Genomic DNA, 23400 nt, shown 5'->3' with positions numbered 1-23400 from the left:
ATGGCAGCTGAAGAGTGAAGTGACGAGAACACAAGTTAAAATCACAGGTTTCTCAAATGTATTAACCAGACATACATGTGTTCACATTTCCTCTTGATGTTTCTTTCTCATTAATGCACTCCACATTTCCATTGAATATTATAGAAGGGCCTCGAGTGTTGCATCAGCCAGCTTCTGTTAAATTTGACCTCAATGGTGTATTTTGTAATGCAACTGTGTCAACATAGTGTGTCAACACTTTCTGAAGAATTTTCACAGTTGTCCAACCTCTTCCTCTCGCATCAGCTTATTTTTTTTGGTCTACCTACATTAATCTGATGTTGTGTTTACTTAATGCACCCCTGCAACAAATCTACAATCTAATACAATCTAAAGAAGTTTTTAAAAAAAAAGGAGGGTGCTGCGAGTGTGCTGCTGTGTTTGGGTTTGTGAGGAAGCAGTGTGGTTTAGTGTCGGCTCAGAGGTGTCAAAGCTGAAACACTTCCTCGTCCGTGTCTTCTCTCATCAACCTGCAGAGAACATCAACCAACGGCTCATAAGCCAGCTCAGACTGATGACTGACCTCACATGTGATAGACTGACTTCACATTGTCCTGCCTAACTTGATATTAGACTCTTGTCTCAGTTAAACTATTAGTGTAAAGTGTGTCTGTGTGACGTCAAGAAGCACTGATAGAGCGTGATATCTGGTAAGTATTTGCATATCTATATCTGAAATTTCATGTTTCTATTGAAAGGAGAGGTACTACAGTTCTTGGGGTTACTTTTGTTGATGTGTATCTTTTGCTTTTAACATGATGACAAAAAAAACCCATTTTGGGCTGTTTGACAGATGCAGTTTTATCCTTGAGCCTAACTTTTTTAACAAACGTACGCAGATAACAAAAGTAGGCCAGACAAGTTGTGCTGAATTAGTAATAGTAGAAGTAATTATCTTTATTCAACAAATCTACTTTTTAGTAATTCAAATGACAATCACCTAGTTTTGTAATTAACTCCATATGACCATGTGGATCTTTCTTTTTGTTTCAGTCTTAACGGAAAAAAATGCACATAAAAGCCTGTAAAATGATTTTTTTTTCATGTGAGTCGGTTCGTTATGATGTCGTCTTATAGTGAATATCAGAGCTCATAAACACTAACTAAAGACTTAAAACATGAATTAAAGTTTGTTAATGAAATACGTGTTACTAAAGCAGAAGACAACGAAAGCAAAAGCAAGACGTGTCAATTTTAACACACTTGCTCTCCTGTAAACAATAGGCCCTGTTCACATTTCTAGTGATATGATCACAAGTGGACAGCTTTGATACAGGTGTGAACACACCCAAGACGCATTGAGATCCGATTGCTCAAACCACATTCGGGGGTGGTCTGGCTCGCATGTGGCCACTTTCGTCTTTCTTCAAGCAGGGTGTATGTAAATGTGTCCTGGGCCACACTGAAGGACCCCCTACTCAACTGACGTCCTCTATAGTCCGGCAGACTAGTGGATCGCTGCTTCCTGGTCCGTGAACCTTCCAAAGCTGTGTTCAACTTGTTTGATAACAGGGTAAATAATGCATCATTTTGTTTTTCTGTTTTCGTGTGAATTTAAAAAAAAAACAACGTAATCCACCTCCCATTTTTCCTGTTTTCCCGGTCCTCTAACCGGTTTTCGTATTCAAATTGGCAATTGGAGTTGGAATCAAACCAAAACCAGAACATAAGTTGTTTTTCGTTTGTCTGTATAAAAAATATTTCAGAAGCTAAACGTTGCTGGATAGTTTCCTCTGTGCTGTCAGGTTGATAACTACAACTGACCTTTTGCATGTGGAGACGAACACAGAACATTAATTAACATTAGATCATGTCGGCGAGTCTGTAGATTTAAATAATCAATGAAGTTATGCTGCTGTGCCTCGCGCGTAAATGCGCACAACGTCTCTCAATGGAGAGACGCAGCTGCGGGGAGATCGCTGCATATAACTATATATTTTGTTATATATATATGTTCAGATGCGGTGCTACAGCAAATCAGTAGGACAGTAGGGCGTTTGATTTTCGTGAGGGGCTCATTGTATATTTGTTTATCTTGTTATCAAACAACACAGCTTTGGACACGGACCCGGTCAGAGCGCCGGTTCAAAACAACAACATATTTGGTCTTTGCGAACGGAAATGATGTACGTGTTTATTTGCATATATAGCGGGGAAGTGAGATCTAATCACAAGTGGTCACCCGAGATGCCCGTAGAGACGCACGTTAATTCCAGGTGTAAACAGGCTGCACATTTCAGAAAGTTGCTGTTTTTCCACATTTTATAGTTTTATTTTATAAGATTTTTTTGTTACCTACATACACATGAATACGACAAATCCAATAATAAACACATTCTTAAAAATGTTTGAAATTAGTGAAAAAATTAAAAGTGCATTCAGATTGTGACGTAGAAAAATCTCATTATTGGATGTCCTGTTTTCATCCCTGAGAGAAAGTTTTCATCATACTGAGTGTGACAGGCCTCCATCAGGGAGGTTATCAAGTACCCACAGACCACATTAAGGCTATATTCACAGTTTATATTTACTGCTCAGATCCATATTATCATCCTGCTAAACAGTACCAACATACACTACCAAAACAGATGGAATACTAAACATCTGAAGAAGTAGCTCAATAAATTAGTGAAATTAGTGACTTGAAATGTGTTTAAAAGTTATAAGATTTAAAAAAAAAATAGATATATAAGAAAATGTGCATCCATTATGGCATCAGCAAATATAATTTAAGGGAAAAGGGCTTCAACAGATTTCTGTCAAAGCTAGAAAGTTTCCCTTAATCATAAACATACGCTTTTCACGAGGAAGAGAGTTCAACAACCATCACGCCAGAGTTGTAGACTCGTTCAGTCAACTGATTTCCAAAGTTGAGCTACGGTATGTTTTATTTATAATAACAAGAAGATAGTTGTTATCTTGTCTGTGTTGCCAGAGGATACATAGTTTAGGGCATACAGGCAACCTTACACATGTAACATAGATAAGAATATCTAAAACCAATTGGAACAGTTAAGACAATTATATATTATACGTCCTCACATCAGGAATACAGGCATTAAATCAATCTAACATGGTGGGTGTTATTTACAATCTCATAATACATTTATATTGGTGTGAAAACAGGTGTTTATGGATCATGTTAGAGCATTTAGACATTCTTGCCTGTCACCTACAGAAAACTTCTATCTGCACACCGTGCAAGCCTTTTATTTTCTGAGTAGTTTATTATGTCATGCAAGTGAACGATCTGATCTCTCGTGCACTGCTGATCAACTGTTTCCTTTTCTACAGAGGTGAGAGGAGATAAAGACAGGGTTGGGTCTTAAATATGTACCCTCTGTTTCAAAACATTTACAGCAACTTCTTGTTTATATATTAAGCTCCTTAAACAATAGTTTTACTGTTATTTTAAATACTTTTAAACATGCAACAATCACATCACCTTTTTTGGCTGGACTGCAGGGACCAGCCCCATAAATGTGAATGTCAGTCGCTGACTGACTGAATCACTGACTGAAAGATGAAGTTACACCAGTAGTTTCAACTGAAAAGCACTTTAGTGTTTCATACATGGACCTAGTCTTCTGTCTGTGTGGTCTATGGTCTATGGTCTATGGTCTGAAAGTGATGCTGCAGCTAAGACTGAGGTGTTAGCTGCAGCGTCACGTTTAGTGAAGTGCTATCACTAAGTCTTGAAATGTGTTGCAGTAAGTGATATAGTTGCAATTGTCATATGACATGACGTTTCATATGTCACGTTATCACAAACCAGGTCTGAAGGACATTTAGGTCCAAATGTCAGATTCAATTAGATTTCCCACTTGCAGTGTGCCATCAGACCAATCAGGCCTTTATTGTCAAGTAAGCCAGTCCTGACAAAAAGGCATCAAAACAATTGAATGAGAAGAAAAAGATTCTTTGGGCTGATACGACAAAAACTGACCTCTCTGATTTAAATGTTAGGAGCTCCACAGAGGCTGCAGACTGGTCAAACTTAGGGACCAGTGTTACATGTCAGACCTCTTTCTCTACACGTTTCCTGTCTCTCTTTTCACTTTCAATTGTCAAATAAAGGCAAAAATACCCCCAAAGATTAAAAACACACAAAAAAAAATCTCCAAAAACAGGAAATAATGATCAGAGCAAAACACAGGTCCATGAAGAAAACCTTGTCTGGATCCTACATGGCAAAGATTCAACTTTCAGCTCAACAACAAATCAACAAAACAAAAACAAAACAGACAAGAATCTAACGCAGTCTCTAGGTGTTTTATGACATCTTTGGGTAAACTTTATATTCCTTTCATTTGTTATTATATATCTATATATGTCATGTAAAGACTGGTTGCAAAATACAACTTTAATGTTAAATCATTTATAACACCAAAATGTGGAAAAAGTGAAAGGTTTTTAAATTAAGAACCAGCTGTAATCATAATCATTACATTGTAATTAATATTGTGACAATACAAAATGTTTTTCTTTGTGGCATCTCATCAGTACATGTTAATACACAGTGTACAGAGAGTCAAGCAGGGAGCAAACGTTTGAATATGCAGTTCTGCTGCCCTCTTCTGGACAACACAAACACCTCATGTAACCTTTTGGTCCATCATGTCAGTACTTGCCTTTGATTACATTGTATATATAATTAAAGGCAGTATGTATAAACTATTAATATTGCAGAGAAAAACTCATTTCCACTGGTTTCTTGTTCATAATTTGTATAAATATGCAACCAATAAGATTTCAAATGAGAAAAATGTGGATGTGACTGGTATCATCAACACTTCATTTTGTTTGTTTTGTCCTCTAGATTCTTTTGATTTCGAGCGTAGAACTGGTCTTCCTCCCTCCTGAGCGATGCCTCGTTCTTTCTTGGTGAAGCGAGGAGGGCTACACCACCTTCGGCCTGTAGATGGAAGCCCTGACCCTGGATCAACCACGGTAAGGTTCAGCCAGCTAAAAAAAAAAAAAAACAAGACGGGGTCCTGGGATACATCCCTGGGGTACTCCACGGCAGAAACGTCAGATATTAACATAGTGTCCATTACATCATTGCAGCTCTATCCTCCTGCTGCCAAACACACTGGAAACGAGGACCTTCAGCCATTCAATCCCAAATCTTACGGTGGGTGACAGAGAGATTTCATGTTTGTTTAAATAGCCTTTTATCACAAGATGTCTCTAATCACAGAAAACTGAAGATATTTCCTTCTGTAGATAACCTTAAATAATAAAATGATTTACAGCAGGCAACAGGACACAGAATAAACCCTGTTTTGTTTATTGTTTGACAATTTTGTAAGGCATTATACAATTATTCAAACAATTTCGATGATCTGATGTTAACTATTAGATTATTTTAAAGTATATAAATCCAGAGTTTCAGACAGTCAACTTACCTGTCTGTCTTTCCTCTTAGTCTGTAGATCTGCTGAGCCCTGCAGTCCTGTCAACCCAAATACTCTAAGTCCCTTTGAAAAAGCCGGATCTCCCACACCAGCACAATGGTCCAAACCTCATGTGAGCTCAGGATATCCAGACAAACTGTCAGTGGGACTGGGAGACTTGACACAGCACCCTCCGGTCCTCAGGGAGACCAAAAGCTCAAAGATCAGCACTCTGAGGCAAGAGTGTCCACTCTGTAGCAAAGTATGGCATCACTCCATTACATTAAATTACACTCACAACAGCACAACTCTGCACAATTAAGACACAATCCCACTTATTAGTTCTCAAGAAAATTGCTAAATTGAAAAGGGAGTCTAGAAGATACAACCTGAGTTTAACTTTATTGCTATTAACAAACACTGTGACGGACAGACAGGACAACATTCCAACACAGCATACTAATAAAACCATTACCTGAATAAAACTCATTAAAATACACAAAATATTGTAAATATAAAAGATCCACAATAACAAAATATACCTTAAAGTGCACAAAAGGTTTGAAATTCAAGTATCAGTGATTGTACAAGGAAACTGTTTGTCCCTTTTGCAAGAGGAAATTTCCTCAAAAACAGGTGATGCTGCGTGAGAATCATTTCTAGCGATGTTCAGATCCTTTCAGTGAAGCCAAACTTTATAAACTGAGGAGAGCAACAGGAGGGAGTCAGTAATTTTAGATGCACTCATAACAAAATTATGATAAATTTGGGTGCTTTCCATACCTGATATGTGTTAAATCACACCATAGCTTCCCTTGTGACAACTTTTTGAGCTTCCACAAAAAAACATAAGAGCTGATGCTAAATCATAAGGATTTTGGAAACACTGCTTTTCACATTTTCAACTGGTTTTCCTGCAATTTCAAGAAGTAGTTTCCCACTTTTCCCTCTCCTGAAGTCTAAAATGATGTTCCTCTCATCTTTGCAGCTATTTTCATGTATGTCAAGTTTAAAGACACACATCAAGAGTCATGCAAGCAGGGCACCACTGTCACCAGCACACATCAAGTCCAGCAGGAGAAGTACTGAGCAGTCAACATGCAGGGGCAAGGTCAGTATCACACCTTTTTTTTTATATGGAAATATCATATTTTCAGCTTGGACAATGGTCAGTTTTGTGCACATATGTGTTGCAACACACAGTCTCGGAAGCTAAAAACCTACATGCAGATAGAATAATGTCATAATCACAGTGCTGTTGCTTTTAGGAGAGGACGTTTGGATGTTCTGTGTGCGGAAAAGTGTTCAAGCGCTCCTCCACGCTCTCCACTCATCTGCTTATACATTCAGACACCCGGCCGTATCCCTGCCAGTACTGCGGCAAAAGGTTCCACCAGAAGTCTGACATGAAGAAACACACCTTCATACACACCGGTGGGTTTCTGTATGCCCTTTGATTGTTTGGATATATGAAAGTCCAACATTCATTTTGCCATTTAATTTCCATGGACATCGTTACAGACAAATAACACATTGTTTCCTGTGTGTTTAATCTGTACAAAAAGCAAAGTGTGAAAAAGTTATGTGAGATTATTTCTTGTCTTGTCACTGCAACTGGCCAAGAATTTTTAATTTTAATTTTTACACTTCCATTTTTGTACAGCGTTAACAAACTGTAATGTGTGTAGTGTAAGTAGTGAACTTTTGAGTGAATTTTGTTATCTTTAGACAGAAACAGGCTAGCTGTTTCCTCCTGCTTCCAGTCTTTATGCTAAGCTAAGCTAAAGGTCTGTAGAACTTTTGAGTGAATTTTGTCATCTTTAGACAGAACCAGGCTAGCTGTTTCCTCCTGCTTCCAGTCTTTATGCTAAGCTAAGCTAAATGTCTGTAGCCTCATATTTAACATTCAGATATAATAGTGAAATTGATCTTGTCATCTAACTCTCAGCTTGAAAGCAAATATGCATATTTCAAGAAATGTCTAACTATTCCTTTTTTATGCAAAGAGGGCATCCATTTGTTAGAGCCTCTGAATATCTTTGGGTTTTGGTTGTTGGTTGGACATAAACAATAGATGTCACCTTGGGCTCTTGGACTCTAGTGGTGGACATTTTCACAGTTTTGACATTTTAAAGACAAAGTTATAAATCAATTAATCAAATCTAATTAAAAAAGTAATCTTGTGTTGCAGCAAAATTGAGGGAAAACATAACTATGCAACTGAATTAAATAGGGTAATATATTCAATTATGATTAAGTATATAATTGACTTGATTACTTGACACACAGAAATATTCCTCTTGTCAATAACTGCATAAGGTGACCAGCTGAGCAAACTTTCAAAAAGAGTAGCGTCTGTTTATTCAGTACAGTTTGATCAACCTGTGTATTAACGTCTGCTGTGTTTGTGTATCAGGGGAAAAACCCCACGTGTGTCAGATATGTGGGAAGGCGTTCAGCCAGAGTTCCAACCTCATCACCCACAGCCGTAAACACAAGGACGACCGGCCCTACCGCTGCCCTCACTGCTTCAACAGCTTCCAGCACAAAGTGGACCTGCGGCAGCACCAGGAGCGCCACTGCACCTACCGCTGACTTTCATACGGCCGAGTCAACATCTGCAGCCTTTTTCAGAGAAAGCACTTTGAGGACATACTGTAAAGCTGCTGACTGTGTTGTCCTTATGACCAAGTAAAATACAGTATTACATCCAAAGCTATAATAGTTTATATTTTAGATTTATCCTTTAGGACACTGAGGGAAGAAAACTGTTCTTACCCTGCTCACAGGATATTATTTCATGACCCTTGATGATAATAAACATTGGCATATTGTCAGCATTAGAAAATTAACCAGTGCCAGTGAATTCAGCTTATAAAAAGTGTGAATTTTCAGGGAAATGTGCTTATCTTTCTCATATGGTCTGTCCATATCCTCAGCAGAACTGTGATTATGTGAAGGTCAACTCCAAAGTTAGTGAAACTGAGATTTCACTTTCACTTTCCCTTTACAGTAAACAGACTAAACCAGTGGTTCCCAACCATTTTTACTCTTAAAATTAAGACATGTTCACTTGTAACCGCCTGTCACCAGTTGGAAATTTGCCTGTTCTGCTTTCCTTTCCTCTTCATAATCTCGCGGCCTCTCAGGTTTATCTTGCGACACCCCTACCTGGTTGGGAGCCGCTGGATTGCAGAAGTGTAGCTTTGACACAGACTGGTGACACACTACATGATTTTTCAAAGCATTTGAAACAAATTGGTAGAATGAATGTGGTGCTGCATCAGTATTATAAGATGATCTCTGAAGAGCAGTTGTAGTTCAGTACACAAAGCTACAAAAATATTACTTTTAACTTTTCTTATCACAGTGAGAGTTCACACTGAGTCCAATAAACAGATACATCATTTGTGTTTTTGCTTTGTATTATGTTTATTCACCTTAAGTTTTGACAAATTACACTCATTACATTGTTTTCTTCATGATTTGAAGGAGATCTTGAGGAGAATTTTGTTGTGGACAGCTTCAGCTTTTAAAAAAAATTGTTTTTGTACCACTGAGATCTGGCAACAACATCACTGGAGTAGTCTCCACCTGATGAGCCGACATCCATTCTTTCAATGGTACGGACGTTTTTGTCTCCCATATTGTAGGATGCTATCCCTCCTGCAAAGACAAAAGTACAAATGACAACAAACGGGGAAAAAAAGTGTGAAACCATTCGGTGCACGTGAGAATCTACTGTTTCAGTCAAACAAACCTTTCAGCTGCTGCTCCGGGCTCCAGGCAGGAAACTTTTTTTGGATCCGTTCGATGAAATAAATCAAGATCTCTGTGCCTTGGCAGAGATGTTCCTCACTGTCCCACCCGCCCCGTGCAGTGTGTCCACCTCCGCTAGGATTGACATCAACCTACAGAAATGAGAATAAAACAGGATGAACATTGTTGTTATTGTATTGTAATGTGAGACTCTACTAAGAGTAAAACAGTAGTATTTGTTAAAAACCTGCATCAGTCCCCAGGCGTTATACGCTCCTCTTTTTGGGTCATAGTCTCCCCAGCCATCATGCAGCACATTTCCAGCCCTGGACTCTCTGGAGATGATGCCAGCAATAATAGCAGGATCGATTCCATATTTGTCTCCCACTGTGCTGATGATGGACTTGTACTTTTTCATTCGGCCCTGATCAGTCTCTGCCATGGTGTGTGACGCCTTCACACCTTTACAGAGAAATCAAACAGGAATATGACCTCAGTGCAACAAATGCATCTATTTCTATTAAACTTAGATGAAGGCTTCATTACATTTCTACAATTTCTTGATCAAATCAGCTCCTGTGTTTCTCTACTGCAGAGACGTTTACCTGTGTAATCCAGCTTGTCCTTCCGGGCTGTTTTCTCTGAAGCACCAGTAGTTTCAACACGCATGATGTCTCCATAACCTACAAATTTTCATAATAATAATATGAAATTATTTTTACTCTTGAAGGGACTTAACGGTTGCATATCTCACACATCCTTACAAACAAGAGCCATAGTAGTGTGTGTGTGTGTGTGTATACAGCATGACACTACAGCAGCTACAAAAACACAAATCTAAAAAGAGAAGTAAAAAAAACAGGCACAGTCTAGGCTTGTTTTAGAAGTCTGAGGAATACTATTGTTCCCTGTGTGTGTGTTCACGGCTCAAAGCCAATTTCCTTCCTTCCACAGTAAAAACAACACAATCTCTCACCCATTTTTGCTTTTTCCTCTTCTGATGATCCTCTCGAAACTGGAATGTGAAAGCTGCAACACGGTGTCCCTCCGTCTGCCTTGTGGTGCGAACATGCAGGGATGGCTGTATTTAAATGTTCGTGTTCCGTATTCTATTTCCCCCTGCAAAGTTCGTTATGGAGCAAGTCTGACTGGTTCGCCCGTGAAGAAATAGGAGAACTTAACGGCAAATCAGCTGATTAACAGGAAATTGCCCTCACTGACAGTAGCAGACACCGGGACTCTTCGTGTCATTAACACAGATTTGAAAATAATAAAGCACATAATTCTGCATCTGTTCGTTTTTTACTCACTGATATTTCACAGAGCAGGTACTGAAAACTCACTCTTTTATCATCAACGACAATATTCATGCTGATTTTGATTCACTTTCAGACTGAATAACATTTCACTAGTTTTGAACTTTGAACTTGAGTTTTTCAATTTCACACGGAAGAAGTATTCTGCATATGACCTGATTCAAGTGGCCATAACAAGAGGGAGATACACCATCATGGACGCTTAACAACACATACACGAATTAAACCAGCAGTTGTGCACAGAAGTAAAAAAAAAAAAAAGAGCCAGAAGGAAAACAACACAATACAGGGCGTGACCAAAAGCTTACACAAGTGTTCAACACACACACACACACACACACACACACACACACACACACACGTTTTAGAGAGAAGTCCCCTAAACATTTAGACAACTCCATCTCTTATCTTCATCTGGATTTTCTCCCAGTCCATCTCAGCCCCCTCAGCATACTGCAGGAATCTCTTGTTGGTCTCCTTCCTGACAAATTTCTGCAGGAACTACACACACTGCTTTCCTTTCGTTTTCGTAATCTCGCAGCCTCTCAGGCTTATCTACCTGGTTGGGAGCCGCTGGATTGCAGAAGTATAGCTTTGACACAGACTGGTGACACACTACATGATTTTTGAAAGCAGTTGAAAGAAATTGATAGAATGAATGTGGTGCTGCATCATTATTATAAGATGATCTCTGAAGAGCAGTGTAGTTCAGTACACAAAGCTACAAAAATATTACTTTTCTTATCACAGTGAGAGTTCACACTGAGTCCAATAAACAGATACATCATTTGTGTTTTTGCTTTGTATTATGTTTATTAATCTAAAGTTTTGAAAAATTACACTCATTACATTGTTTTCTTCATGATTTGAAGGAGATCTTGAGGAGAATTTTGTTGTGGACAGCTTCAGCTTTTAAAAAAAATTGTTTTTGTACCACTGAGCTCTGGCAACAACATCATTGGAGTAGTCTCGACCTGTTGTGTTGGCATCCACTCCATCATACGAATGGACGTTTCCGTCTCCCATATTGTAGGATGCTATCCCTCCTGCAAAGACAAAAAGTACAAATGACGACAAATGAAAAAAAAAGTGTGAAACCATTCGGTGCACGTGAGAATCTACTGTTTCAGTCAAACAAACCTTTCAGCTGCTGCTCCGGGCTCCAGCCAGAAAACTTGGTTTTGATCCGTTCGATGAAATAAATCAAGATCTCTGTGCCTTGGCAGAGATGTTCCTCACTGTCCCACCCGCCCCGTGCAGTGTGTCCACCTCCGTTAGGATTGACATCAACCTACAGAAATGAGAATAAAACAGGATGAACATTGTTGTTATTGTATTGTAATGTGAGACTCTACTAAGAGTAAAACAGTAGTATTTGTTAAAAACCTGCATCAGTCCCCAGGCGTTATACGCTCCTCTTTGTGGGTTATAGTCTCCCCAGCCATCATGCAGCACATTTCCAGCCCTGGACTCTCTGGAGATGATGGCAGCAATGAGAGCAGGTTCGATTCCATATTTGCCTCCCACTTTGCTGATGATGGACTTGTACTTTTTCATTCGGTCCTTATCAGTCTCTGCCATGGTGTGTGACGCCTTCACACCTTTACAGAGAAATCAAACAGGAATATGGCCTCAGTGCAACAAATGCATCAAATTCTATTAAACTTAGATGAAGGCTTCATTACATTTCTACAATTTCTTGATCAAATCAGCTCCTGTGTTTCTCTACTGCAGAGACGTTTACCTGCGTATCCCAGACTGTCCTGCTGGGCTGTTTTCTCTGAAGCACCAGTAGTTTCAACATCCATGATGTTTCCATAACCTACAAATGTTCATAATAATAATATGAAATTATTTTTACTCTTGAAAGGACTTAACAGTTGCATATCCCACACATCCTTACAAACAAGAGCCATAGTAGTGTGTGTGTGTGTGTGTATACAGCATGACACTACAGCAGCTACAAAAACACAAATCTAAAAAGAGAAGTAAAAAAAACAGGCACAGTCTAGGCTTGTTTTAGAAGTCTGAGGAATACTATTGTTTCCTGTGTGTGTTCACGGCTCAAAGTCAAGTTCCTTCCACATTAAAAACGACGCAATCTCTCACCCATTTTTGCTGTTTGCTCTTCTGATTGGTCCTCTCAAAACTGGAAAAGTTTCGAGAATAAAATAAAATGATAAAAAATTATAAAAAATAATAAAAGTGAAAGCTATAATACCGTGTCCTCCGTCTCCGTCAACATGCAGGAATGGCTCTATTTAAATGTTCGTGTTCAGTTTCACTTTCACCGCCTTGTCTCGCCTGCTACTCCCCTTTTCCCTTTGCCACTGGGAAAACTTGACGGCACAGCAGCTGATTTACAGGAAATTGCCCTCGCTGACGTAACAGGCACCGGGACTTACCCCAGGATTCCACCGTGCGCGTGAGCGCCGCGTTCCGGATCCGATGCCGTTTTGCTCCGTCCTCTGCACAGCGCCCTACTCCACCGGGAGCGTCTTCACTGCGGGAAGCCTTCCGCCGTTTAAAATGAGTTGCACTCATACTACAGTAATTACAGCAGCCTAGTCAGAGCTGATAGCCTTAGCTGCCCTAAGGCTACCGTAATTACTGCAGTAGCAGGGCAACTAAACTGCTCAATTTTGTTAACATACTCAGCTTTCGTTGATTTGGTCATTTTCCTTGATTTTTGTGCTTCTACTATGGTTTGGTACGCGTTTCAGAAGCGTCTCCGCTCCGCTGCGCTTAAGACAGGTGCCTCGTCTATGTTTTACGGAAGCCGCGTCAAGTAGCACAGAGCAGATCGAGCTACGCAGGAAGTCAGACACAGAAACAGCATTGAGCATCCGGTCAATTATCAAAATATCAAAATAAAACACCCCGTGCAGACTCCTGTTCGCATATCAACAATAAACGCAATTAAAACAGATGAATAAAGAAATAATTTAACTACGTAGCCTACTTAACCATATGATGAAAAAGTGAAACGGCACCCAGTTTAAGCTTGGTCTTAATTGAAGATGGTTAGTTTTATAACAAAAGAGGAAGCACCCCTAACAAGTATACAAGTATGTATCAGTCTGTGGCTGAAATTTGGGGAGATGTGTACCAAATGATTTCTCTCTAATGGAACAATGCACCCTTAAAAACACATCTCGAGTTTTTGAAGGGCTACGACTGACTGTGACTCAAGCTCGTCCAACCTGCTGAGCACACACACCCAAACATAAGCAGAGAAATGCAGTGTATGCAGTCCAGTACAGGCAGGAGTGCACAGACCTGTATGACAAAACAACTGCTAAACCAGTGCACAGCACAACAAGGTCAGTTAGTTAAATGGTATTGTCTAACACAGTATCAACAAGCATGATTTAAAATACATAAATACAGTAAAATAGAAAGTATGATCAAATAACACGGGAGAAGGGCTAGATTCTTCCTCCTCGGGTCAGGATTCATGCAGTCCAGCTACATCTGAAGTGACAGTAGACAGAGAAGACAGGTGGTTTGAAAGATGACTGAAGGAGGCCATCCATGTCAAAGTGAAGAAACACCAGTCAGTACACCCTGAAGGTGTAAACGACACAGTCCCGGGTTCAATACCTGAAACTGACTACTAGTCAGAGCTGAAGAAGCCTTTTGGATGAGATGAGTAAAATCTCAGTCACCTCTGAATTGATTTTTCAGAATTAACTAAACAGATACTCATAGTGATCTACACTACACACACACACACACACACACACACACACACACACGGAGAGAGAGAGTGAGAGGAAAGAAAGAAAAAAGGGAATAGGTGACTTCACAGTGTTTAGCCTGAAGTGAGCATAAAATCACTATAATAACTATAATAAAATAACTTTTTATTTGCACCTGACAGTCTTAACTCAGGTGGAAGTGGTCCAAGGACAAATATCTGAGGGCAGACCGGCAACCCAATAGAAATAATATCACATATAATTTGTATGACCTTTCCCCAGAATTTCACATCTGAACTTTTGCTTCACAAATATCAGCAGCCTTGAACTCATCTGTGTCATGTAGATGCATACTTCACAGTCTGCATCGTGGCCACTTCACTGCAGGTAACCAGATACAGAGGCTGTGTAAGAAAGTCTTTTTCAGTCAATTTAACTGTTTAATTTTATCTTCTGTAAATACCTCCCTATATTATTAAAAGTCTTTTCTATACTGCCAGATACGTAAATATGGTGCTGAATACTAAACTAACACATCTTTAAATAATGACAAAAAAAAGACCAAGAATCTACATTAAATATCCAACATTTGCAATATACAGTACGTGCAAACCAAGAAATATTATGTTGTGAAACACTAATCGCCTGAATCCTGCAGATGGCGTTGCTGTCAATGAAATTATAACCTAAAAAACACTAAACATGCACGACTGAAATGGAGTAAAAGGTTCAAAATGTAGCTAACAGCTGTATTTCAGCCTCGATGGCTTATTTTATACAACTCTTTAATAACGAGTAAAAAATGATAAATGATCATTTAAAAGAAAATGTTTTTGAAAAGAGTTTTGGAGGAAGATCTAACAAGCCCAGCAAGCCCTGAAGACCTTTTCACACCAAGATGAATATGGTTTATGTGAGTCTGATGTTGCTTCCTCTGATCTTTGTTTATTGCTGTTTATTGAAAACATCATATATGGAGACTATACATTAAGTAATCGACATCTATGAGGTTCTCTCTGCATTCTGAGGGGTTTGGAGTTGTTCAGGCTCAGAGTTTTGACATCCTAAGTAGCAAAACTGATACAGTACAGTTCTCTTTTATTTGTCTAAATAACAGACACCCGTAATATATTCTAAATATATCATATCAAAATCCTATCACATTTTTAAAGGGGTTTTTATGATCAGGTGATTTTCAGATGAACCTTCTGAGAACTCACTTTTCCGAACCCAGTTACCTTTGACTTTTCCCTTCTTGACTGATCCTTTAACTGCTGTTATCTCTTTCCTTCTATGACTCATTTGTTCTGCAGACTTTTTAGTAGTGTGAAAATAAAATATCAGTCACATCTGAACTTTAACCTTCCTGATATCAGTAGCCTTAATGTCCCCTGCGTCATGTAGAGTCATCCTTCACAGTTTGTATTTTTCAGTTCTGCATCATGTGGATGTCACTGCAGGTACGAAGGATGAAGAATGAAAATCATATCTTACAGTACAACCAAACTTATTTTCTAACGGGAGCTTGGTGACAAGAGGGAGAATCAACAGGAAGCCAACTACAGTCACACATTTACTGTTTGATTACCTCCCAACATTATTAAAAGTCCTCTCTATAAACTGATAGATATGTAATTATGGTGCAACATTTTAATTTAATCTAAAAATAATAAGATTCTACCTTAAAAAATGTGCAATATATGTGGAATCTATTTTTTAAAAGAGTCATTTTTTCTGGAAAAAGGATCATTTTCATTGTCTGTCCACGACTCATCTCTGGAATAGATTACTTACATTATTAAAGATAAACAATCACTCTATGAAAACATCATATATGGAGACTATAGATTAAATATCGTGAATCTTCTGAACTCTTTTTCCTGTGAATTGATTTATGAACAATGTAATGTGAGAGTATGGGAGCATCTCTGAAAAAATGAACTTGGTTTTTCCTTTTTTTTAAAAAAAAAAGTTTTTTAAAATCATTTTTAATGTTGTTATTGTTTTATAAATATCTGACATGTAAGAAAAGCCTGATATTTATGTTGAACTGTCTGTTGAACTATCCCTCATACTGAATGTGAATATTTTGCTTCCTTATTCTTGAAGTTATTTCAAAATATTGATAAACATATTAAAAGAATAAAGATATTTAAAAAAATATGTTAACTTAATGGATAAAAGACCTACAAACATTTGATCCTAGTTTAGATTAGTCCACTTTTTATTTTGCATTTTCATGTTCACTCAGATTTTAGACGTCTGTTTGTGAAACTGTCATGAGTCATGAGGCCTCTCTCATTAAAGTGTTGATGTGTTTTCATATTTCAGACACCAAGATCTCCTGGTTCTACATCCTGCTTGCTTCTAGTTTATTCCTGTAATTCACCTGCTGCATCTACCTGTAGTACGATGAACTCTACAAAGTAAACAGTCAGTTGAGGCCATTTGGTGTTAGTGTGTGAGGGAAAGTGGGTCGGGTTAAAGTGCAAAATTATGGGAAAACATTGGAGTCTGTTGGTGGTCTGCTGAGTTGTTATAGCAGTGAACTTGGATCTAAATGCTACTTCTACTTTCTGAATCTCAGTGCACTCTGTCTTTCTGCACTCCGGTGCCTCAGTCCGCTGCATTACAGCTCAAACAATTAATCAAAATGAAATGGATCTGCAGCTATTTTGACATTCAATCGATCGTTGAGTCATTTTTTTCCCAGTTCCAGCTTATCAGATGTGAAGATTTGCTACTTCTCTTTGTTTTTCTCGTTGTAAACTGATTATCTTTTGGTTTTGGGGTTTGTTGGTCTGACAAAACAAGAAATTCGATGACGCCACTTTAGGTTTCAGGAGGTTTTCATTTTTCATGTCCTGTCATTTTATTGACCAAACCAGTAAATGAGTCAGCAGATCAATCTGCTGAGAGGTTTTTTTTATTAGATAAAAATGTCAGATGTCCCCTGGAGAAGTTTACCTCATTCGAGTGATTTGTATGTCTTTCTGTGTGTGTGTAGTTTCTCATTGATTTGAAGTTTTAAGGGCAACATTTACTTTATCTAGTATTTACTTTGTCTGCTTTGAGCGAAGCCTCACCCTCTTTCCTCACCGTGAGTAGACGCAGCAGAGTGTGATGAAATGATACACCAGTCTGTTTAACCCCTTTTTGAAGTGAATTGTGTCTGTCGTCTATTTCTTTGGTGTGGTATTAATTTATGCATATTGTATTGTCTTCATTTTGTACTCTACTGGTGTTCAAATTACCTCACTGAGGACAGAAATGCCATCTTTTTTTAGCAAGTACTGTAACTGTGGAATTATTCATCTCAAATAACCTTACAGCCTACATTATTGTACACTAATACAGTGCACAGAATATGAATATTAAAAGAAACAGAGTTAATGATTAGATATAAAATACCTTTTAAGTATTTAAACACACACACACAAAAAACATTCAACACAAATGATAATCATTCTAAGATTCACAGTTTGCTTTTTAAATTAATGTTGTGGTAAAGCGACGACTACATGGTTTGAATCATCGTCAATATTTCTTGGCAATGAACCCTGTTGGTGATGCAAATGAACAAGACGAGTGTTAGAAACAATCACATTTATTACAGTGGGCCAGTCCTTTCATTCTTCTGTTTTTGGAGAGACAGTTTCCTGTAAAATCATAAGAAGGAAGAAATAAGACAACTGTGAATCAGGACTGAAGTACTTCAAAGGTTAGAGTTGAAAAGTTTTTGATTTCTGTCCCACTGAGTTGGAATAAAGTCTTACTCCCATAGAGAAACCTACAAAACCCCCAGTTAGCAATCATTATAAGCTAAACAACCACCAGCATAACTACAAATAAAGTCAGATTATCAGAAATACATTTATTTATGCTTTATTTGCCTAAAAATCTCGATCACATAAGTTCCATACTGCTTATTATGATTATTATACTGTAATATAATTTTTATATTGTGAAGATCTGCCTAACAAGGAGAATAAACTCCACTAATTAAACAGATAAATTAACTGGCAAATCAACATGGTTCATCCTACATGATGTCCTGAAGATCTTTCTACCTTTGATGTATAACAACGGATCTAAACACAGGCGTGAATGAGCTCTATACTCACTATTTCACTCTACATGCGAGGATGACCAGACAGACCATCATTCAAAGCATCACTGATTTAAATTATCGCTGCACTGAATGAGGTCTGCCATGTTAAAAATCTGAAGAATTAACTCACTAACTCATAACTAACTCTCATGAAACCCTTTTAAATGTTCAAATAAGACAAAAGTGACAGTTGTCTTACCTTGAAGTGCTCCCACTTTCTTATTTCTGAAAAGAAGGCGTCTCCAGGGCAGGCAGTGTAGTTCACCATCTGTCTGTGGCCATGGATTGTGAAGTTGGCAACCAGTCTTCCTCCATCTACTGCACAGCGGACTAGTTGATGGCGCAACAGGTCCATGGCATGGCGAGACGGCAGAGTGGCGGTGTAGTTACCAATGATTGACACGCCGTACCCCCTGGAATTGTGTCCCCTGGTGTGTATGCCGTGGAGGTTCCAACCTCTGCCTTCATAAACGTAGCCGTCAGAGCCAACCACAAAGCTGAGGGTGCAAAGGTCATACAGAAAAATTACATACATTACTGAATGTAATTTAATGTTATGACACAAATAGTACAAGATACAAAGAATTAATACCAAATGACTTATAGAGTGTGACACCTTTTCAACAATATGTACAAAAAAAGATATCAAATACTCCACCAGCATTAATTATCTCCATTAAAAGCTAGTTAGCCTAGCTTAGCATAAACAGCTAGCCTGGATCATATATCTGTAAAAATGTAAAAATAACAAATTGTAGTTTTATAGGGCGTAACATTGTTATTTTTACATTTCTGTTTGTGCACAGATTAAACAAACAAGATACAATGTATTAACAGAGCCAGGCTATGTCAAAGTACAGGCTAAACTAAACTAAAGCCTCCTTGATCCAGCTGAGCTCCATACTTAATCCAGACATAAAAGCGGTATTGCTCTTCTTATCTAACTCTGAGCAAGAATATAGGAAGCAAATAAGTGTATTTCCCAAAATGTCCAGCACTATTCCTTTAAAGATCAGTTACTTGTATCCTATGTCGTTCCAGCTGCGGTCTTCCTGGTGGAAACGCTGCATGGCTCTCATGTTGCGAGAGCAGTTTGGGAAGGACAAACAGGGCGAGGACGGCTCATAGGTGTGGTGAACGTAGAGAAATTGAAGGGGTAGAGACAGTGGGATAGGTGTACCCTTGTAGGCCTTTGCCCCCCACTGACAGCGAGGAATAATTTGAGGGCAGTCTGGAGGAAAAAGGAGAAAAGATACCGGTCAAGATTATCAAACTAAACTTTATTAAAGGTGCACTATGTAAGATTTGGCCAGAATTTAAGTTTAAAACATTCAAAAATGAACTAAAATTATCAACGGCATGTGAAGAAATAACACTTTTGACGTTATGTCAAACATGTTCATGTATTGTGTTGCAGAGATATCTACTGAAGTTAGCATGCTACCCAGCTAGCTTCGGCCTGTACTGTCTAATAATACCACTGGGTACCTCAGAGGTGACAGTAGGTCACTGTAGTGTCCAGTCTGCCCTCAGTCCAACATGAGAGGAAGAAGAAGTAGTGCTGCCCTGAGCACCAGCAGCAATGGTGGAGCCAGGCTGAAATTTTCACGGTAGGACTGTTTATATATCCCTTTATTAAGTTTTAATATTTTTTCAGGCAAGAAAGTAACCATTTAGATTCTGCATATGTCGTCAGTTTATCCAAATAATGCCTATTTGGAAATTTGCTGCTGCAGCTGCTGGCTGGGTGAGACAGCTGGTCATCTCAGCTGCATGATCCGATGAACTGATCTGATCCACTGTAAACAGTAAGCTTTACACTATGTTTAGTGAGTCATAATTCTATGAGAATGGTTTCTGGTGAGATGCTGCCCCCTATTTGTTTGGTGCAGATGGCCAAATCTGACATAGTGCACCTTTAAGTTTCGCAAAAGTAGAATTTGTGTCCAAACTATATTGGATTGCATTAGATTGTACAGGTGTAGCTAAAGCACAGGTAAGCACAGATAAAGTGGCCAGTGAGTGTAGGTTCTATAAAAAACAATTTGCATTGATTGATTTTTTTACCTTTTGGGGGCAGAGCAACAAACACAACACTGACATAAAGTATTATCACCTCATAAAATAAACCTCATTAGCGACATTAGTATTCATTTGGAGTTGTGAGGATGAATTTAAGTCCAATATTCACTTTCCCTTTAGCTTTTTTTTTCTTTTGGCCTGTACTAACTCCTGAGGGAAATATCTGTCTCTCTAGCTGCTAAATGCTCCACTAATTTCATTAGCTGGTTGCTAGTCTGCCATGCTAGGCAGGTATCGCACATGAGGTCAGACTCAAAACTTTCAACCAGAAAGGGCATTAAAACACTGCTGTTGAGCCTGGTTTTAAGTAAGGGATCCTTATCAAAAAAAATTTTTTTTTTAAACTTGGAAATTCAATATTGGTATCTGGCTCCTCTATTATTTGAGCTATCTCAGAGTTGTCAGTGACAGTACAGTCCTAACTGATGAAAGAGACTACTGCACAGCATTGTTTAACCATCAAGGGGGCTATCTAGGGCTATAGCCAACAATTAGTCAACTAATCAATTAGTCAATTGACAGAGAATTAATCGTAATTAGTTGTTTAGTCTATAAAATGTCAGATAATAGTGAAAAATGCCTTCTGTAATTTTGATGTCTGAAGTGATGTCTTCAAATGTTTTGTTTGACCAAGAGTCCAAAACCCAAAGATATTCAATTTACAATAATAAAATAATAAAACACAGAAAAGCAGCAAATCTTCACATTTGAGAAGCTGAGACCAAAACATTTTTGGCATTTTTGCTTAAATAATGACTAAAACAAGTGATAAATTATCAAAATAGTTGCTGATGAATTTTCTGTCGATCAATTAATCGACTAACCGCTGCGGCTCTAATTTTAACATCATGGGTCTTTTAACTTGTGAGGGATATTTTTCACAATTTGTTAACATTTTACAAACCAATCAATTAATTGAGAAAATAATTGGTAGATTAATTGATAATGAAGCCCTACTTTGTGTACTTTTTGATCATTTCATAGCTCACCCCAGTATTTGTGTATAAATGCCTGCATCCCATCTTTCACCGCCTTCCTCACTCCCGTATCCAGACTGATCCATTCTGTCTTCTCCAACTTCCAGACCAATTCTAGCGTCTCCATCACCTGGCTGTGAAGATCAAGGCGCTCCAGCATGGATTTGGAGATCTCCCTCCGCCTCGGGCTAACATGGCTGGACACAGCATCAAGACCCTGCCCCTCATGCAGAATAAAACTATAGTATCCCTTCAAAATGACACTGAGGGCCTGTGGCTGTTCAGATGCAGGTAGACTGCTGAGGTCCATGCCCAATATAGCTCCATCCATGCCCCCATTAATAACAGCGTCAGTGGCCAGAGTGGCAGGCCTAGACAGCTTGAACACCTTAGGGTGGTCCACGCTGTCCCAGCACCCGTTAGGCCCTAGGCGACTAGATGGTGGGAAGTCCTGGAGGCTGAGGAAGGACAGGCCCAGGGTCCTGCCTAAGGTGAGAGGGAAGATCCCAACAGCTGGCGTCGCCTCCATCTTAGCTTTCAGTCCTGATTCGATTCCTAGCAGTAAGGGTGCAAGGGCGACTGTGGTGCCATCTGGAACGAGAACCACCCCTCGTTCCTCCCCATGATCTGTCACAATGTGGTGGATGGCCTTGTCAAAAAAGCTGAAGGATGAGGCGTTGAGGATGGCTGTCTTGAGGACCTCAGCATCACTGTGATTGTATGAAGCACCCAGGAAGTGGATGGTCATTGCATCGTCGTGGCCGGCAGTCCTCCGCAGGGCCCTGACTAGAGCCAGGGGGGACAGACCGGGGTTGGAGTCTTCAACCTGCTGCACAGCACGGATGAAGCTGTCCATGTTACGCAGGTGGCCGCCTGACAACAATGCAAAAGAAGATCATTTAAAGGATAGGTGCACGGTTTTTCAAGTGTGTCAGGTTTTCCTTGCTGTAATCATGTTCATACTGACTATTAAAAGCCTTCAATGTAAGTGATGGGGGTCAAAATCCATTTTGTGCAACAATGCATTTAAAAGTTTATCTGAAACTTATATTAGGTCATACCAAGTGGATATTTATAGCACTGTACCACCATCTCACTGATGCTAGATAGAGGAGTTAATGGCAAACCTCAAATCCAAACAGCTCAAGCACACAATTCAACCAGAAACCACAAAGATCTCCATTAATGTGTGTAACAGGTGTCTTCCATGTTTTTGTCTCTTCTCTTTATTTATGGGGATGAATAGGTATTTGTTAATATTTGTATGTGTGACGAGTGAATCTGTGAAAATGGGTTGTTTCTTGATTTATATTCAGAAAATTCAATAAAGGTATCTGAAAAATAAAAAATGTAAATTAAATTATATAAATCAAAGATGGCAGATTACAGGGAATTAATCTGTAATTCACTTTAATTAACAACAGCTTGCCTGGAAAGAACATTTTCCTAATTTGCATAGTAAAAAAATACCACACAATACCACCAAATGAAGAATTTAACTCAAAATAATCATAAATATTGTAAACAAAACATAAATGTTTATATATTTTGAATAACTTCTGAATAATAAAATTTGTGAAACTTACCCGCCGGCCTGCTATAGACGGTAAAGAAGTTTGATAAAGCCAGAACAAAAAACAACAGTCCAAATAAAGTCATGTTGCATCTCCTGGTTGTTGCTTCTAAAAAAAAGCAAATTTTCTGTTCAACTTAAGATGCAGATTTAGTTAAATGAACAAAAGAAAACAGAAACAGTGAGGTACGAAGGAATCTCCTCCACATGTAGGCTTTCTGAAAATATAAACCGTTGCTCTCTACAACTTCTGAGAGGAGTTGTGCAGGTGTACGTGCACGACTGCAGTGTTGTGTCCCAACAGGGGAGAGAGAGTACGCTGTGTTCACTGATGGCTCCAAGTATTGATTTAGCCTACCGTAAGTTAAAGTGTGTCATGAGCAAAACAAAGTCTCAGCGCCCTAGTGAGGTTTATTACACTGATAACAAATAAATGCTATTTTAAG

The 23400-nt window shown here is 38.8% G+C and overlaps 4 protein-coding genes across 9 annotated transcripts; 1 reads left to right on the top strand and 3 right to left on the bottom strand.

Annotated features, from left to right (window-relative positions):
* Positions 1–318: 318 nt before the first annotated feature.
* On the top strand, positions 319–8848 carry LOC121907576 (zinc finger protein Gfi-1b-like). 3 transcript variants are annotated; one of them, XM_042427216.1, is made up of 7 exons: positions 319–689; positions 4859–4989; positions 5107–5173; positions 5468–5697; positions 6424–6546; positions 6704–6869; positions 7852–8848. In XM_042427216.1, exons 2-7 carry the CDS (start codon positions 4906–4908, stop codon positions 8028–8030), a joined length of 849 nt encoding a protein of 282 aa, XP_042283150.1. In that variant the 5' UTR covers positions 319–689; positions 4859–4905; the 3' UTR covers positions 8031–8848. The 3 variants fall into 3 exon arrangements, with proteins under 3 accessions (XP_042283150.1, XP_042283160.1, XP_042283169.1); XM_042427226.1 differs by lacking the exon at positions 319–689 and adding an exon at positions 1357–1552; XM_042427235.1 differs by lacking the exon at positions 319–689 and adding an exon at positions 4155–4658.
* Positions 8849–8861: 13 nt separating this feature from the next.
* LOC121907611 (lysozyme g-like) lies at positions 8862–10517 on the bottom strand. The gene is made up of 5 exons (XM_042427270.1): positions 10171–10517; positions 9800–9877; positions 9442–9656; positions 9196–9346; positions 8862–9101 (listed from the first exon to the last, which is right to left on the bottom strand). The coding sequence occupies exons 1-5, from the start codon at positions 10172–10174 to the stop codon at positions 8968–8970; spliced, it is 582 nt and encodes a 193-aa protein (XP_042283204.1). The 5' UTR covers positions 10175–10517; the 3' UTR covers positions 8862–8967.
* Positions 10518–11297: 780 nt separating this feature from the next.
* Positions 11298–13279, bottom strand: LOC121907591 (lysozyme g-like). 4 transcript variants are annotated; one of them, XM_042427242.1, is made up of 6 exons: positions 13165–13279; positions 12916–13055; positions 12255–12332; positions 11897–12111; positions 11651–11801; positions 11298–11556 (listed from the first exon to the last, which is right to left on the bottom strand). In XM_042427242.1, exons 1-6 carry the CDS (start codon positions 13185–13187, stop codon positions 11423–11425), a joined length of 741 nt encoding a protein of 246 aa, XP_042283176.1. In that variant the 5' UTR covers positions 13188–13279; the 3' UTR covers positions 11298–11422. The 4 variants fall into 4 exon arrangements, with proteins under 4 accessions (XP_042283176.1, XP_042283184.1, XP_042283186.1 ...); XM_042427250.1 differs by having other exon boundaries at positions 12916–13013; positions 13165–13278; XM_042427252.1 differs by lacking the exons at positions 12916–13055; positions 13165–13279 and adding an exon at positions 12620–12908.
* A 4532-nt stretch (positions 13280–17811) lies between these two features.
* On the bottom strand, positions 17812–23339 carry LOC121881223 (N-acetylmuramoyl-L-alanine amidase-like). Its single transcript, XM_042388917.1, has 5 exons — positions 22968–23339; positions 21394–22254; positions 19343–19553; positions 18522–18819; positions 17812–17870 (listed from the first exon to the last, which is right to left on the bottom strand). The coding sequence occupies exons 1-5, from the start codon at positions 23038–23040 to the stop codon at positions 17841–17843; spliced, it is 1473 nt and encodes a 490-aa protein (XP_042244851.1). The 5' UTR covers positions 23041–23339; the 3' UTR covers positions 17812–17840.
* Positions 23340–23400: the final 61 nt, after the last annotated feature.

Source organism: Thunnus maccoyii, chromosome 2 (assembly GCF_910596095.1).
Source record: "Thunnus maccoyii chromosome 2, fThuMac1.1, whole genome shotgun sequence".
Classification (NCBI taxonomy): Eukaryota; Metazoa; Chordata; class Actinopteri; order Scombriformes; family Scombridae; genus Thunnus; species Thunnus maccoyii.
This window is presented reverse-complemented; position numbering and strand designations above follow the sequence as displayed.

Excerpts from the sequence above, each read along its gene's own strand:
- LOC121907576 (XM_042427216.1), top strand. The coding sequence starts at position 4,906 with ATGCCTCGTTCTTTCTTGGTGAAGCGAGGAGGGCTACACCACCTTCGG. Across the intron at positions 6,547-6,703 it reads AGTCAACATGCAGGGGCAAG|GAGAGGACGTTTGGATGTTC; the intron begins GTCAGTATCACA and ends TGTTGCTTTTAG. Across the intron at positions 6,870-7,851 it reads ACACACCTTCATACACACCG|GGGAAAAACCCCACGTGTGT; the intron begins GTGGGTTTCTGT and ends TTTGTGTATCAG.
- LOC121907611 (XM_042427270.1), bottom strand. Across the intron at positions 9,657-9,799 it reads GGACAAGCTGGATTACACAG|GTGTGAAGGCGTCACACACC; the intron begins GTAAACGTCTCT and ends TTCTCTGTAAAG. Across the intron at positions 9,347-9,441 it reads ACGCCTGGGGACTGATGCAG|GTTGATGTCAATCCTAGCGG; the intron begins GTTTTTAACAAA and ends TCATTTCTGTAG.
- LOC121907591 (XM_042427242.1), bottom strand. The coding sequence starts at position 13,187 with ATGACCAAATCAACGAAAGCTGA. Across the intron at positions 13,056-13,164 it reads ACCAAATCAACGAAAGCTGA|TATGAGTGCAACTCATTTTA; the intron begins GTATGTTAACAA and ends TAATTACTGTAG. Across the intron at positions 12,333-12,915 it reads GCGCACGGTGGAATCCTGGG|GTTATGGAAACATCATGGAT; the intron begins GTAAGTCCCGGT and ends GAACATTTGTAG.
- LOC121881223 (XM_042388917.1), bottom strand. The coding sequence starts at position 23,040 with ATGACTTTATTTGGACTGTTGTTTTTTGTTCTGGCTTTATCAAACTTC. Across the intron at positions 19,554-21,393 it reads ATTTATACACAAATACTGGG|ACTGCCCTCAAATTATTCCT; the intron begins GTGAGCTATGAA and ends TTTTTCCTCCAG. Across the intron at positions 17,871-18,521 it reads GAAAGTGGGAGCACTTCAAG|GAAACTGTCTCTCCAAAAAC; the intron begins GTAAGACAACTG and ends ATGATTTTACAG.